The sequence below is a fragment of the Canis aureus genome, chromosome X (assembly GCF_053574225.1).
Source record: "Canis aureus isolate CA01 chromosome X, VMU_Caureus_v.1.0, whole genome shotgun sequence".
Classification (NCBI taxonomy): Eukaryota; Metazoa; Chordata; class Mammalia; order Carnivora; family Canidae; genus Canis; species Canis aureus.
In genome coordinates, this window is record NC_135649.1 from 84238787 (window position 1) to 84253421 (window position 14635).

General features: G+C 44.5%; 1 protein-coding gene across 18 annotated transcripts in view; it reads left to right on the top strand.

Annotated features, from left to right (window-relative positions):
* The first annotated feature begins 12820 nt into the window (after positions 1 to 12820).
* The window catches only part of ZNF674 (zinc finger protein 674), a 32060-nt gene continuing 30245 nt past the window's right edge, over positions 12821 to 14635 (top strand). For 4 of the 18 annotated variants that reach the window (XM_077888462.1, XM_077888474.1, XM_077888468.1 and 1 more), the window contains exons 1-2: positions 13183 to 13319; positions 14113 to 14216. Coding sequence is in view for 2 of the 18 variants with exons in the window: in XM_077888461.1 (XP_077744587.1) it covers positions 13517 to 13604; positions 14113 to 14216 (192 nt within the window). In the remaining 16 variants the exon portion in view is untranslated. The other 14 variants (XM_077888465.1, XM_077888472.1, XM_077888477.1 and 11 more) reach the window with 9 other exon arrangements.

The window sequence follows — 14635 nt, forward strand, 5'->3', positions numbered from 1 at the left end:
TTTTCAAATCATATGTCTGGTAACGTTTTCCTATCCATAATTTATATATAAAAAACTCTTACAACTTTACCAAAAAAGAAACAACCCAGTTAAAAATAGGCAAAGGACTTGAACAGATATATCTCAAAGAAAATATATAAAATTGTCAATAAGCAACTGAATAGATGCCAACATGATTAGTCATTAGAGAAGTACAAACAAATGCCACAATGAAATGTCACTTAGCACCCACTAGGATGACTAATAGTTTTTTTTTTTAAAAAAAAAACATAAAATAACAAGGGTTGGTGAGGATGTAGAGAAATTGGAACCCTTATGTGTTGCTGGTGGAATGTAAAATGTTATAGCTACTGTGAAAAATAATTTGGTGGTTCCCCAATAAGTTAAACATATAATTACCATATGACCCAGCAATTTTACTCTTAAGTATTGTTATGGACTGAATGTTTGTGCCCCATTTCCCCCCACCAATTAATATGCTGAAGTCCTAAACATCCCCCCACCATGTCACTATTTAGAAATGAGGCCTCTAAGAAAGTAATGAGCATGAAATGAGGTCTTACGGGTGGGGTCTGATAGAATTTGTGTCCTTATAAGAAGAGATATCCGGGGCACTTGGGTGGCTCAGTTGGTTAAGCCTTTGCCTTCAGCTCAGGTCATGATCCCGGGGTCCTGGGATAGAACCCCACGTCGGGCTCCCTACTCAGCAGGGAGTCTGCTTCTCCCTCTCCCACTGACTTTCCTCCTGCTTGTGCTCTCTCTGTTAAATAAATAAATAAAATCTTAAAAAAAGAGAAATACCAGAAAGCAGTCTCTCTCTTCATGTGCAGGCACTGAGGAAAGGTCATGTGATGATATAGTAAGAAGGTGGCCATCTACAAGCCAGGGAGAGAATTCTCACCAGAAACTCATTATGCCGGCACCTTAACCTCAGAATTACAGCCTTCAGAACCATAAGAAAAATTTCTCTTGTTTAAGCCATCTTCCATGTGGTATTTTGTTATGGCAGCCTGAACAGAGCTAAGACCAGTATATACCCCAAAGAATTGAAAATAGGTGTTCAACCTATAGGAGGAAACAACCCAGATGTCCATCATCTGATGAATGAATAAACAAAGTGTGGTGTATACATACAGTGGTATATTATCCAACTATAAAAAGGAAAGGACTACTGATAAATTGTATGACATAGATGAACCTTGAAAACATCATGCTAAGTGAAAAGAGCCAGACACAAAAATGCCACATATTATACGGTTCCATTTATATGAAATATTCAGAATGGATAAATCCATAGAGAGAGAAAGTAGATTAGAGGTTTCCAGGAACTGGGGGAAAGGTGGAGTGGAGTGTGACTGATTAGTGTGCATGGGATTTCCTTTTTGGGTGATGAAAAAGTTCTGGAAGTAGATAATGGTGATGTTTGCACATTGTCAATGTACTAAAAGTTACTTACTTGTACACTTTTAAATGGTTAAAGTGTTACATGTTATGTGCATTTTACCACAATAAAAATATTTTTAAAAAATAAAGGGATGGATAAATATATACCATGCCAACAGCAATTTAAAGAAAGCTGTTTAAAGAATACCTATATATATTTCATACAATGTGGACTTCAGAACAAGGAGCAATAAAAATCCTCAACATATATGCACCTAACAACACAGCGTCAAAATACCTGAAGCAAAAAGTGATAGAACTGCAAGGAGGGGTAGATAAAACACTATTATAGTTAAAGACTGTAACACTTTTTTATCCATATTTGACAGGTTCAGCCAGCATAAAATCAGTAAGGATATGGTTGAAATGAATGGCATCATTAATCAACTGGATCTAGTTGACATTTATCCAACAACAGCAGGATACACATTCTTCTCAAGCTCACATGGAACATACACCATGATAGACTACACACTGGGCTGTATACATACTTTAACCTATTTGAAAGAGCAGAAATCATGCAAAGTATGCTCTCTGATTATAGCAGAATTAAACTAGAAACCAATAGCAGAGATAATTGGAAAATCCTAAAATATTTGAAGATGAAACTACACACTTCTAAATAACACATAAGTTGGCCAGTGAACATCATAGACAAATGAAAAAGCTGCCAAAGGCGAGCAACCCTGAATCCAAGAGGATCCCAGTCACTTTGAAATACCAACAACAGGGCAGCCCTGGTGGCTCAGTGGTTTAGTGCCGCCTTCAGCCCAGGGCGTGATCCTGGAGACCTGGGATTGAGTCCCACGTTGGGCTCCCTGCATGGGGCCTGCTTTTCCCCTCTGCCTGTGTCTCTGCCTCTGTGTGTGTGTGTGTCTCTGATAAATAAATAATTAAAAAAAAGAAATACCGACATTAATAGCTAACACTTAGATGTGCTGACTCTGTATCTAAATACAAATAGGCACTGATTATTTAGATAAATATCTGAATACAGATAAGGCCCTGTTCTAAATACTTTATTGATATTAGTTCCATTTAGTCCCCACAATGGTCCTAAGAAGTAGGTATTCTTATTATTCCTGCAATAACACAGATGAGAAAGCTGAGGCACAGATAGTTTAATTAACTTGCCTAAGACTACACAGCTAGGAAGGGGCAGAGCCAAGCTTCAAACTCAAGCCGTTGGGCTCCAGAGCACATGCTTTTAGTCACTGCGCCATGGTGACTTTCAGGAAGACAAGGAACTCACTGCAGTCTGACGGAGACAGGGCCGGGTCACCAAGATGAAAGAATACCCCTTACGCCTGAGAAATACAGAGACTGCTGCCAAGGAGAAGAAAATGAACAACCATTGGCTGGGTACCAATGAACCTGCTAGTTGAAGTAGATTCTGTTGGGGTCATGCATAAGCATTGTTAATATGTTCCTTATAAATGCTTTATTTAGAGATGCCTGGGTGGCTCAGTGGTTGAGCATCTGCCTTTGGCTCAGGTTGTGATCATGGGGTCCTGGGATTGAGTCCTGCATCAGGCAGGACTGCATCAGGCAGCCATAATAAATGGCTCTCATAAATCAATAAAATCTTTTTTTAAAAAAATGCTTTATTTATGTGAAAGGGAGAAAAGAGAGTGTAAGTCAGATAGGTCTTTTTAAATAAACCTAGTTGAAAGTATTTCCTACTTTTTATGTATTGGTTTTGAGAAAATTCATTTCAAGTGAAACATTTAATTAGCCTTCCCTTTTCACGAGGCTAATTGTCATGGAAATCTAGAAGTAGGTATATTGTGTTAGTCTAACAGCTTTGGAACTGGGCAAGAGACATGAAGTTGCTTTGGGGTAACACCACAAGGATGTTGGGAATTCCTAGAAAGGAAATGTAAGATGTGAGCACTACAACCCAGGCAACTGAACTAATTATAAATGAAGAAAAGTATAGGGGTGCTGGTTGGTGACTCTTGATCTTGGGGTTGTAAATTCATGCCCCATGTTGGGTATAAAGATTACTTAAAAATAAAATATTCAGGGGTGTCTGGGTAGCTCAGACATTTAAGCATCTGACTCTTGATTTTGGCTCAAGTCATGATCTGAGGGTCGTGAAATTGAGCCCCGTGTCAGGCTCTGCACTCAGCTGGGAGTCTGCTTGAGTTTCTCTCTCTCCGTCTTCTTCCCCCTCTGCCCCTTCTCTCATTCATGCTTGTGCTCACTCTCTTGCTCGCTCTCTCTTTCTCAAATAAATAAAATCTTTTTAAAATTTTAAGTCTTTAAAAAGAAAGAAAGACATACAGACAAGTGCAGGCCAGTGTCACTCATGAACAAGGGATGCAGAAATCCAAAATAAATATTAGCAAACTGAATCCAGTATATATATATATATTATATATATCTTATTCCAGAATGCAAAGAAGGTTTGTTTTGGGGAACTCTATCAATGTAATGTGCCATATTAACATTCTAAAAAAGTGACTTGATAAAATCAATTGATGCAAAACAAATTTGAAAAAATTCAACATCTCTTTATGATAAAAGTCCTTGGCAAACTAAACTAAGAGGTATTCATCCTCTTGACCAGGGCTTGACTTACGATAGATGAAGGAGGCATTTGATAATGATATAATAGGGACTGATGAGAACAAAACAAAACTTGCCTTAGAAAAAATGTTCTCCTTCAGGTTCTTTTCACAGGCTTTTCTTCTTGTTTGTCTACCTGGACTCACGATAAGCCCATATACTCTAGTAGAGGATATGAAGTCACACTGTTTTCAGTCATAGGAGGTTACTGTAAGGGAAAGATCTCATCAATCACTGAAAGTCTAAAAAATCCATAACTTGTTCTTTAGTCTTTAATTCTTCTTGCCTTCCCTTTCCATCATTCCCTTAGCCCTCACTCCAGCTCCAGTTTCATTACTTCCTACCATCATCTACTCCTTCCATCTCAAAAGCCTTGACAAGTAATGTAATAAAGTGTAAGGTACACAGCAGTGTGCCTCTCAGATGCTCCTCTCAGATGTAATAAAGTGTAAGGTACACAGCAGATGTGCCTCTCAGATGTCCCTCCCTTCAGAACTAAGTTACTCATCCTCTCAGTTGCTAAGAGATTTGGCAGCTAATAATTCTCATCTGAGTCTCTCCAGGCATTGCCTCAGGAAGAAGAAAGTTACTTGACCATAGTTATGACCCATCTCCAAGGGCAGTCCACATCCAGTAACTCGTAGATGTGGGGTTCAAGGCCTGGCACCTTTGCCTCGATTAGGGATAACACTGAAGGACATTTCCAAATCCATGAAGACTTTGTACAATTCGCCAACTAACATAGGGTTCCAAATCTTGACAACTCTATTTGGAAAATTTTATCCCCTCATATCTGAGCTGGATATTTCCCTTTGCTTCTACAGATCCACTCACCACCCTTTCTATCCTGTCCGCGTGTCTTAGGAAACTGGCCTCTGCATTTACCAGGCTCCCTTGCCTTCTGGTTTCTAGTTGGATTCGGCCAATGGGGGTACCATCAAGAGAGGCTACATGAAAGGCAGGAAAGCAGTTGAGAAAATGGGAGTCCAAAAGCAAATATTAACAGAGCAAGAACATGGGCATAGTCAAAAAGCCCATCTGGGAGAAATTTTTTAGGAATGGTGAGTTCAGGAACGCCTGGGTGGCCCAGTGGTTAAGCGTCTGCCTTCAGCCCAGGGCATGATCTTGGAGATCCAGGATCGAGTCCCACATTGGGTTCCCTGCATGGAGTCTGCTTCTCCCTCTGTGTATGTCTCTGCCTCTCTCTCTCTCTGTCTCTCATGAATAAATAAATAAATATTTTTAAAAAAAGGAATGGTGAGTTCTGCTCCTTTCCTCTTATTTTTCATTACAAAGCTCTCTGTGCACTTATGAGCCTGAATTAGACTTGGCATCCTTCTTTATTAAGGTCATAATGAGAAGATTTCTGCAGTGAGAAGACAATTAAGGCACTGGTTTGATGGTAGTACTTAAAAAGCAGATTAATTCTAAGGCTTACATATTTAAGATATTTTACCTCTCAAGTGCACACATTTAAGACAAGGTATAAAACTTCTCATTTATTTATCTATCCATTCAACAAATATTTATTGAGCCTCTATTATGTTCCCAGCAGTATTCTAGGCACTGAGGTACAAAATATGTAAAAATCCCTGTCCTCGTGAGAGCTATATTCTATAGAAGTGGTGGAGAATAACAGCATATCCATGCTTGAAAAAGATGACCTTACCAGAGGATTTAAGGTGTGTTTTTGTAATTGTTAAATTAAAATTGAATTCACATAACATAAAATTTGCTGCTACAGAGGATCCAATTCAATGGTTTTTGGTATATTCACAATGTTGTCCACCATCACCATTGTCTTCACTCCCAGAAAATTTTCATCACCCTGAAAAGAAACTCCACACCCATTTGTGACAGGCTGAATGGTGTCTGTCCCCCAGATTCCATGTTTAAGCCCAATCCCCAGAATGCAACCTTACTTGGAAATAGAGTCATTACAGATAGAACTAGTTAAAAAGGGGAACTTTAGACGCTGAAACAGATACATACACAGGGAGGACATAAGTGAAGATGTGGTTTACACTGCTACAAGCCAAGGAACTACCAGAAACTAGGAGAGAAGTCTGGAACAAATCCCTCCCTAGTACCTTCAGAGGGAGCATGAGCCCTGGTGACACCTTGATCTCAGACTTCTAGTCTCCAGAGCTATGAAACCATAAATTCCTTTCCCTCCCCCTTCTTTTTGGTGAGACAATAAATCTGTTATTTAAGCCATCCAGTTGTCATACTTTGTTATGGCAGCCTTAGCAAACTAATAAATTATTAACAGTCACTCCATTTCCCTTTCCGCCCAGACACTGGCAACTGCTAATCTGTGGTATGTCTCTAGGTATTTGTCTCTTCTAGATATTTCTTTTCCTTAAGATTTATTTATTTGAGAGTGAGAGAGGAGGGGCAGTGGGCGAGGGAGAAGCAGACTTCCTGCTGAGCACAGAGCTCAACGCAGGGCTTATCCCAGGACCCATGAGATCATGACTTGAGCTGAAACAGAGTCAGACCCTCAACTGAGCCACCCAGGTGCCCCTATTCTGGATATTTCTTATAAATGGAATCATAGGATATGTGGCTTTTTGTGTCTGGCTTTTTCCACTTACAGTGCTTTCAAGATCCATCCACAATTGTTTATTGCATCAGCACTTCATTTCTTTTTATGGGTAAGTAATATTTTATTGTATGGATATACCACCATTTGTTTATTCATCATTTGATTGACATTTGGTTTGTTTCCACTTTTGGTTATTAGGAATATTGCAACTATGAACATTCATGTATAGTTTTTTTTTCTATATGTGAACAGGTTTTTTCAATTCTCTTGGGTATACACCTGGGAGTGAAATTGATGGGCCATATGGTAACACTATATTTGACTCTTTGAGGAACTGTCAAATCGTTTTCCAAAATGGCTGTAACTTTTTACATTCTCACCAGCAAAGTAGGAGGGTTCCAGTTTCTTCTCAGTAATTTTAATGCAGTGATTGTATGTTAGCATATGATTAAAAATATGATGATGAATTTGTTTGGGTCTTAATAGATTTGAAGTGTGAATTTGATTTCCAAGCATTAAGAGCAGTAGGCAGCAGGAAATGCAGAATTAGAGCTTAGAAAAAAGTCAGAGTCAGAGATATGGATATGAGATTCATCACACTTTCCCCTCAAATACAAACTTCCTTTCTTCCACTGTTGAAACTATAACCACATGGTGTATCATTCAAAAGAAAAACAAAACTAATTTTAAAATAGTGACTTTTTTCTTGTTCTAGGACTTCCCTCTTCATATTCTTCGTTTATTTTTCTATTTGTATATTCTCTTTTACATAAAAGTTTGTGAGGACATTGTTTACTAGGGATATTAACTCTTTGTCACAAATGTTGTAAATATTTTCCCCAATGTACAGGTTTGTCTTTTGATTTTTTGTGGCATATATTCTTTTGGATTTTATAATGTTTATTCTATCTGGATATCCGAAATATCCATGTCAGGCACCTGGGTGGCTCAGTTGGTTAGCACCCACCTTCATCTCAGGTCATGATCCCAGGTTCGTAGGATCAAGTCCCAGGTTGGGCTCCCTGCTCTGTGGGGAGTCGCCTTCTCCCTCTGCCTCTCTCTCTGTGTCTCTCATGAATAAGTAAAATCTTTGAAAAAAATAGTAAAAAATTTTTAAATATCCATCTATTTTTAAATCTTTTTATTTTTTAAGTTTTAAAAATATTTTATTTGACAAAGAGAGTGAGAGCACAAGCAGGGGCAAGTGCAGAGGGAGAGGGAGAAGAGGTTCTCCTCTGAGTAGGGAGCCCTAGATGGTATTCAATTCCAGAACCCCGGAATCATGGTCTGAGACAAAGGCAGCTGCTTAACTGACTGAGCCACCCAGGCACCCCTATTTTTTAAATTTTTAAAAAGTCATCTCTACATCCAACGTGGGGCTCAAACTCATGACCTCAACATTAAGAGTCAGATGTTCTACTGACTTAGTTCCTTCTTTTGGATTTTAAAGATGTTTTAATGAAATCTAGGATTTACTTTATGGCTTCCAGATTGTTTTTGTTTACAATTTTTTTGTTTACACTTTTATCATAAATTATTTTCCATATATACATGAATATACATTAGACTTTTTCTACTTTTTTGTCAACCATTATAACTTAGCACTATGTGTAGGAAGTCAAATTCCCCTCTTAATTTATTTTCATACTCTAGTTGGCTAAACTTTAGACATTTAGTGTTTCATATACTCCATTCTGATTTCTTCTTCTGTTACAGTGATCTTTTTTATTCTGCTCTATACTAGATTTCATTTGTTTCTAAATTTTTTGTGTGTGCCAATTTTATTTAGTGTAGAGTATGACAGAGTATGAGTCTTCCCTTATTACAACTAACCTCAGAATACCCTTGGCTGCTTTCATATATAATTTTTCCCTACCAATTAAAATAAAGGATTGTACTATACGTCCTTGAGCCTATTGAGGACATTGATTCAAACTGGCTGAAATTGATGGACTAGGTTTATGGACAATTGGGTTTTTACAGTATTGCATTTACATTCAGGAGTACAGTTTCTTTTTTTAAAAGATTTTATTTATTCATAGAGACAGAGAGAGGGGCAGAGACACAGGCAGAGGGAGAAGCAGGCTCCATACAGGAAGCCTGACATGGGACTCGATCCTGGGTCTCCAGGATCATACCCCAGGCTGCAGGCGGCACTAAACCGCTGCAACACTGGGGCTGCCCGTTTATTTTCTTTATATAGATGATGTGTAATCTTCTTTGGTTTATTTATAGTTGTGTTTTTGCTTTTTGATGTGCATCATTCTTAGATATATTTTACTAGTTATCACTGACACGTGCATGATGGCTAATCTAGATTCTACAAAGTCCCTAGTTGGCAGCTAAGAGGTCCATGTACACTGACAATGATCATTTCAGAAAAACAAAAGTGACAATGAAAAAGTTGATTTGAGTTGCAGAGGGGAAAAGGGAAGCATTTCAGGTAAAAGAGAGTTACCAATACTAAAGAAAAACACTAAGAAGGCACAAATGTAATAAACCTGGTAAAGGTAACCATTTGAAGTCAGTGGTTGTTAAACAAAAGTATTTTCACAAAAGGAATTAAGAGAACCACAATATTATGTGTCTGATGAAAAATTCCCAAATAAATTTAGTCACAATAAAGGAAGTTGCTTATGAAAAAGAAAAATCTTTGAAATGAAATGGAAGTGAAAAGAATTCTACTCATTTGCTCAAGGAGAGATGGTCTTTTGAAGAAAATTCTCTTAAGAAATGGCAGACATTTATATAATGCTTAGACTTTTCGCAACATCAGAAAATGTATGGTGCAGAGAAAAACCTACAATTTATTTTTTTTAAGATTTTATTATTCATGAGAGACACACACACAGAGAGAGAGAGAGAGAGAGAGAGAGAGAGGCAGGGACATAGGCAGAGGGAGGAGATGCAGACTCCATGCAGAGTCCAACGTGGGGCTCGATCCAAGGACCTTGAGATCATGACCTGAGCCAAATGCAGATGCTTAACTATCCGAGCCACCCAGGTGCCCCCAAAATGAAATTTAAATAATTGTAATTCATGGGTGATCTGTGGCTTAGCATGTGAAATTCACACTAGAGATGGTCATTAAAAATTTTGGTTTGTACTTCAACATTATTAATCAAGAGGAAGTCCACACAGAGATAACTAAAGCAGGGAGAAATATAAAATTCTATTTGATTATAGGTGATAATTTTCTTACATGAACCAGGACTCCAGCAAAAGATACCCAATGAGAAGCTATATGGCAAAAACTACTGTTAAATTCACATGAGAGAGTGACCTCAACATAGGAGGTGACAAAGCACCAATGAGTGCAGGGACAGGCACTAAAGACCTTCATTTCTGACTACAGCAGGGCCACTCACTCTTGGTACGCTCTCACCTGTGCAAATCCAAAGGGCCAGCAGGACAGAGGACAATGTAGTCCAGCCAGGAGAACTCCTGCAACTGGCCTTACATCCTTTACAGCAGGTCAAGAAGTTCAAATAGAATAACATTAAGGCATTGTTTGATGGGCCGAACACCTTGGCCATTATGCAGAACTCCGGGAAGAGGCAGATACCAGGGACCCTCCACAAACACAGAAAGAAAGCAAGCTTGGTCAGCTCGCTCAACTCCTACCCTGGGCATGCGCTCAGGACCTCTATTCATCATCACAGATGAAAAAGCACAAGTGTCCTCCTGATGTTACTGCTGCTGTAGTCGGCGACCTGTGTATCCCTGAGGGCAGTCAAACTGGGTTCAGAAGGTCCGCCTAGTGGGATGCTTGAAACCAACTGGAGAGTGAGTACACATCTGAGCATCAGGAGCAACGGTGTAAAGAGAGTCTCTAAGACCACCCTCAGGCGAGATGCCGCTCTAGGACTCGGGACTCAGAAAAGCTGTTCTCCTTTCCAGAGTCCTGAGAGTCTTTCTGAGCTGTTTCTTTTTTAAGATTTTATATATTCATTCATGAGAGAGAGAGAGAGAGAGACAGACAGACAGACAGAGGGAGAAGCAGGCTCCATGCAGGGATGTGGGACTCGATTCCAGGTCTCCATGATCAGGCCCCGGCCCGAAGGCGGCGCTCAACCGCTGAGCCACCCGGGCTGCCCCGCCCTGGGCTGTTCTATACCCGGTTATGACCTACTACAGTGAAAGCCTGCAGAGTAGAATCAGCAAAGGGAAGAGGTGCCTGGCGGGCAGGGGGCGGAGTCCAGCAGAAACCAGTCATGAGAGGTCAGTTGTTTTCTCCCAAAGGAGTCACACAGTCAATGCTTAAATTCTCCCAGGAAGGATGTGTGAACAGAAACCTGCCAGGTGCTACCAGCCAGGGAAGCTCCCCCAGCCCTGGGGGTCCAGGGTTTTTAGGGAGGTGATGTGGCCGTGCAGCATCCATGGGACTGATGTTAGCTCCTCGGGCGACAGCCCTCCAGAGGTCAAGCTAATATAGCAGGGCCCAGGGCCTCACACATGCAAAACCAGATGTTCACCATAAGTCACACTGTTTGCATAAACGATCTGGCCAAACTGGAAAAGCAGTGCTTAGAATACAAAAACACTCTTACTAGGCAGAATGTGACACAGGGGCTTAGTGGTGGTCTCCCCATAGCCAGATAAGGGGCAGTCCTCCTGAAACAGGATTTTCCTTTGAATTTACGGGGCTTGAGCAATCCAGGCCTCCTAGGTTTACTCCTTACAAGTCATCTCCACTTCTTTAGAAGTCTAGTCGCCAACAGAAAAAAAAAAAAAAAAAAAAAAAAAGGTGTTCAGCTGACTACGAGGGGCGATCCTGGGTGAGGCTGGAGCCAGGCACGGGCCCACAACCGGGCACGAAGGTGGCAAAGGGGAAGGCCACACTGTGGGAGGGGACCGCAGCGGCCACAGGCACGTTTACCCGGTGTGTATGAGAAAAGAGTGTACACCGTCACCACGAACCAGGTGCCTGCTGTGGGCTAAGCCCTGGGCTTGGGGCTATCAGATGCACCTGACATCGATCACAAAGCCCTTTAGGCAGGTGGTCTTCAGCTGTGAGCCAAGGGGCCAGAAAGAGGTGGAGACAAGCCTTCTCCCCTATGGACTGACATACCCTAAGAGCCCGGACAGAGGATGCACCGGAAGAACACCCCGGCATGTTTCGAGGTTCCAAAGTGACAGAGTCACACTAGAAATGCTGGCATTGCAGGAGTGCCAGACCCGTGTCCTTCACCAGGCCCTACCCGGACCATTAGGTCTTCCCTTTCCGCGTGAGCACTTGTCCCTGTATCGTGAGGACACGGGCAGGGTCTGACCAGGGCCGGAGACCAGGTATTTCTGCAGCTGGGGCTTTCTCCATGGTCCCCGGGGCACTGGCCTACTAACTCAACTTTTCGCGCCTCCTGATAGGCATGTCTGAAAAGAAGGTTAGCGGGTCACCGCTCCTCTAGAAATGCAGAAGCAGTATCTCTCGGCCTGGCCATCACTTATGGAATTCATTCCCAGCGGAGAGCAATACCCCCTCGCATGCCTGAGGGAACACAGGCTCTTCTCCCTCCCGGGACGCCAGCACAAAGCTTGCACGGTCACTTCCCAGAACCGTGCGCTGTAGATCTGGGCTATGAATCATCTCGATCATCCAGGGAACATAAGTTTCCCCTCACAGAGGGGAAAGGGAAAGAGAGGGGGGAAAGCAGTAGGTTCAAATGGAAGATCACATACACGTACGATGGATGCCACGATGGTTTTTGTCACATGCTTCTCTCCACGGTGCGTGGCACCTGCTGTGGCTCTAGCACAGGAGGAGCTCGGCGCCAACTGAGCTGACACCCGACCATGCACCGCCCGAAGAGTTCTGCGGGGTGACCAGGCACCCTTGTAGGGCCTGGTCCTACAAGGGCGGCACACACTTGGCCTCTTTCCCCCAGATCCTGACAAGTAGCAGAAGTCTGTCCCCAAGGGCACTTAACAGGCTTTCTGTGTATGCTACCCACTGTGTATGCTTACTGTGTAAGCTACCAACGACTGCCACTGGCAGAGACCAAGACTCTCTGCTTACGTTAGGCAATGTTGTCCAAAAGCAAAAACCACAGTCTCCCCGGACGCCCGGGATGCCTGACTGGGGCCACGGGATTTATTTCAGGAGAATCCGGCATCGGGGTTTCTCAGTCTGCGCGTGGGAGTGGCCCTGCAGCTTGCTCCCGAGCCCTCCTCCGGGCCACTTCCCGCAACTGGGCCTGACCCCTGCTCTCTGACCCCTGGGCCTGGGAAGCATATGGCGCCCAGGGAGCGGCCCCGCCCCCAAGATGGCCGCGCCCATGTGCCGCTGAGGACCGCAGCAGGCGCCACTACCGTTTCTTATTCTGAGAGCCCAAGGAAGCGGACAGCGCGGCTTTGGGAGACGGAGGTTGCGCAGCAGAGCGGCGCGACAGAGGGCGCTTCGGCCTCGAAGGCGGTGGGACCGGGGCCCCTGACAGCCTCCGCTGGCGCCTCGCCGACGGGAGACGCCACCCCACCCCCACCCCGGCCCCCGCGCCGGCCTGATGTGCGCCGAAAATGGTTGCACGAACCGCTGTTGGCGGCGCGAACAAACCGGGGCAGAATCGCTGCCCGCGACGCGCGCCATCTTGGGCACTGGCAGCAGCGCCCCTCTCCTTCCCAAAGCCGATCGTGCGCGTGCGCGGCGCTCCGACCTCGGGCTGCGGGGCGACGGGAGCGGAAGTGCTCCGCCGACCCGAGGGCGGTGCGAGGTCGCGCCGGTTGTTGTTATCCGCCCGGACTGGCGGGTTCTGGTAGCCAAGTACGGGGAGGCGGAGCGGACACGGGCCGGAGGGGAGGGCGGGGTGATGGGTTCGCGTCCTCTGAGGGCTCGGGGGCCCGGGGCCGAGGGGTGAGTGTGGGCGGCGCGTCGCGGGCGACGCCGAGTGACACAGTCAGTGACTTTGCTGAGGGCCTAGTAAGTGCAAGGCGCCCTTGGGGGTCACGGTCATCTTCGCGATGGCCTGTGAGCAGGTGTTACCGTTATCTTCGTCGCGAGAAAGCAAGAACAGAAAGGCTCGGAATCCTGTCCAAAGTCACACAGCTAGTAAACCCCTGCGGATCCTTCTAGCCACCACCCCCGCCCCGCCCCGCCCCGCCCCAACCCGCCCGCCAGCCCTTAGGCCTTTCTAACTAACGTTCCCTCCCACCCTCCCGAAGGTGATCGCGTTTGCTGCTTGCTGCCTGCCTTCACTGGTAGAATAGAGCTCCACCACAAGGGCGGGGAACTCTGATTCTTTGGTTCCCTGATGTGTCTACCTGTCTGCAACACGCAGAACAGGCATATTGCGGGCACTGACATTTTCACCGTGAATGAAAGGGACAGGGCAGTTTCATTTCAGAAGGGGGGGGGGCTGCGGGGGGGCTTTTATGAAGGAAGTGTGTGGTCAGGTCCTTGTCTGGTGATAATTGGGGCCCTACTAAGCGTCACTCTCCAGACTCAGACGAGGCCTTGTGCTTCCTTCCATAAAGGAGAACATTTGAGTTTTCCTCAACTTCACGCCATAGGGTGAAGGGGTGGCTAATTGCATCTCCTGTTTGGTCCTTCCTTCCAGGATCAGGTTGCAGCGCTGAGACCACTGCTCACCAACTGCAGATTCCAGCTCACCTGCACCTGAGCTTCCTGGTCTACAGAAGAGCCAGTCTGAGGCCTCGGAAGGTGAGTTCCAGCGTCAGAGGCACAGATGGGGTGCTGCAGTTGATGGTCCTAGCTGAGATGCGTTTGTCGTCTCTGAATCCTTTGGTCCTGCATCCTTAGGAGCAAGAGAGCTCTTCTGAAAGGCTTAGGAGGAGGAACTTCAGCCCAGACCCAGAGCCCAGGGCAGAGGATGCAGGCTCTCAGGACAGATCCAGAACCCAGAGTGGGGAGTACAGGCTCACAGGACAGACCCGGACCGTAGGGCAGAGGGTGAAGGCTGAAGGACAGCCGATCCAAGAAAAGCTAGACCTGGAGTGGCCCCTGTCCCTGCTCCCCCTGGGAGAGAGCATGCTCAGCATGTGACGGTGGGCAGTTGAACCCCATCAGAGGAGAGAGGTGATGTGTACAGGTGGATGGAGGGATGCTGCCAGGAGGCAGGT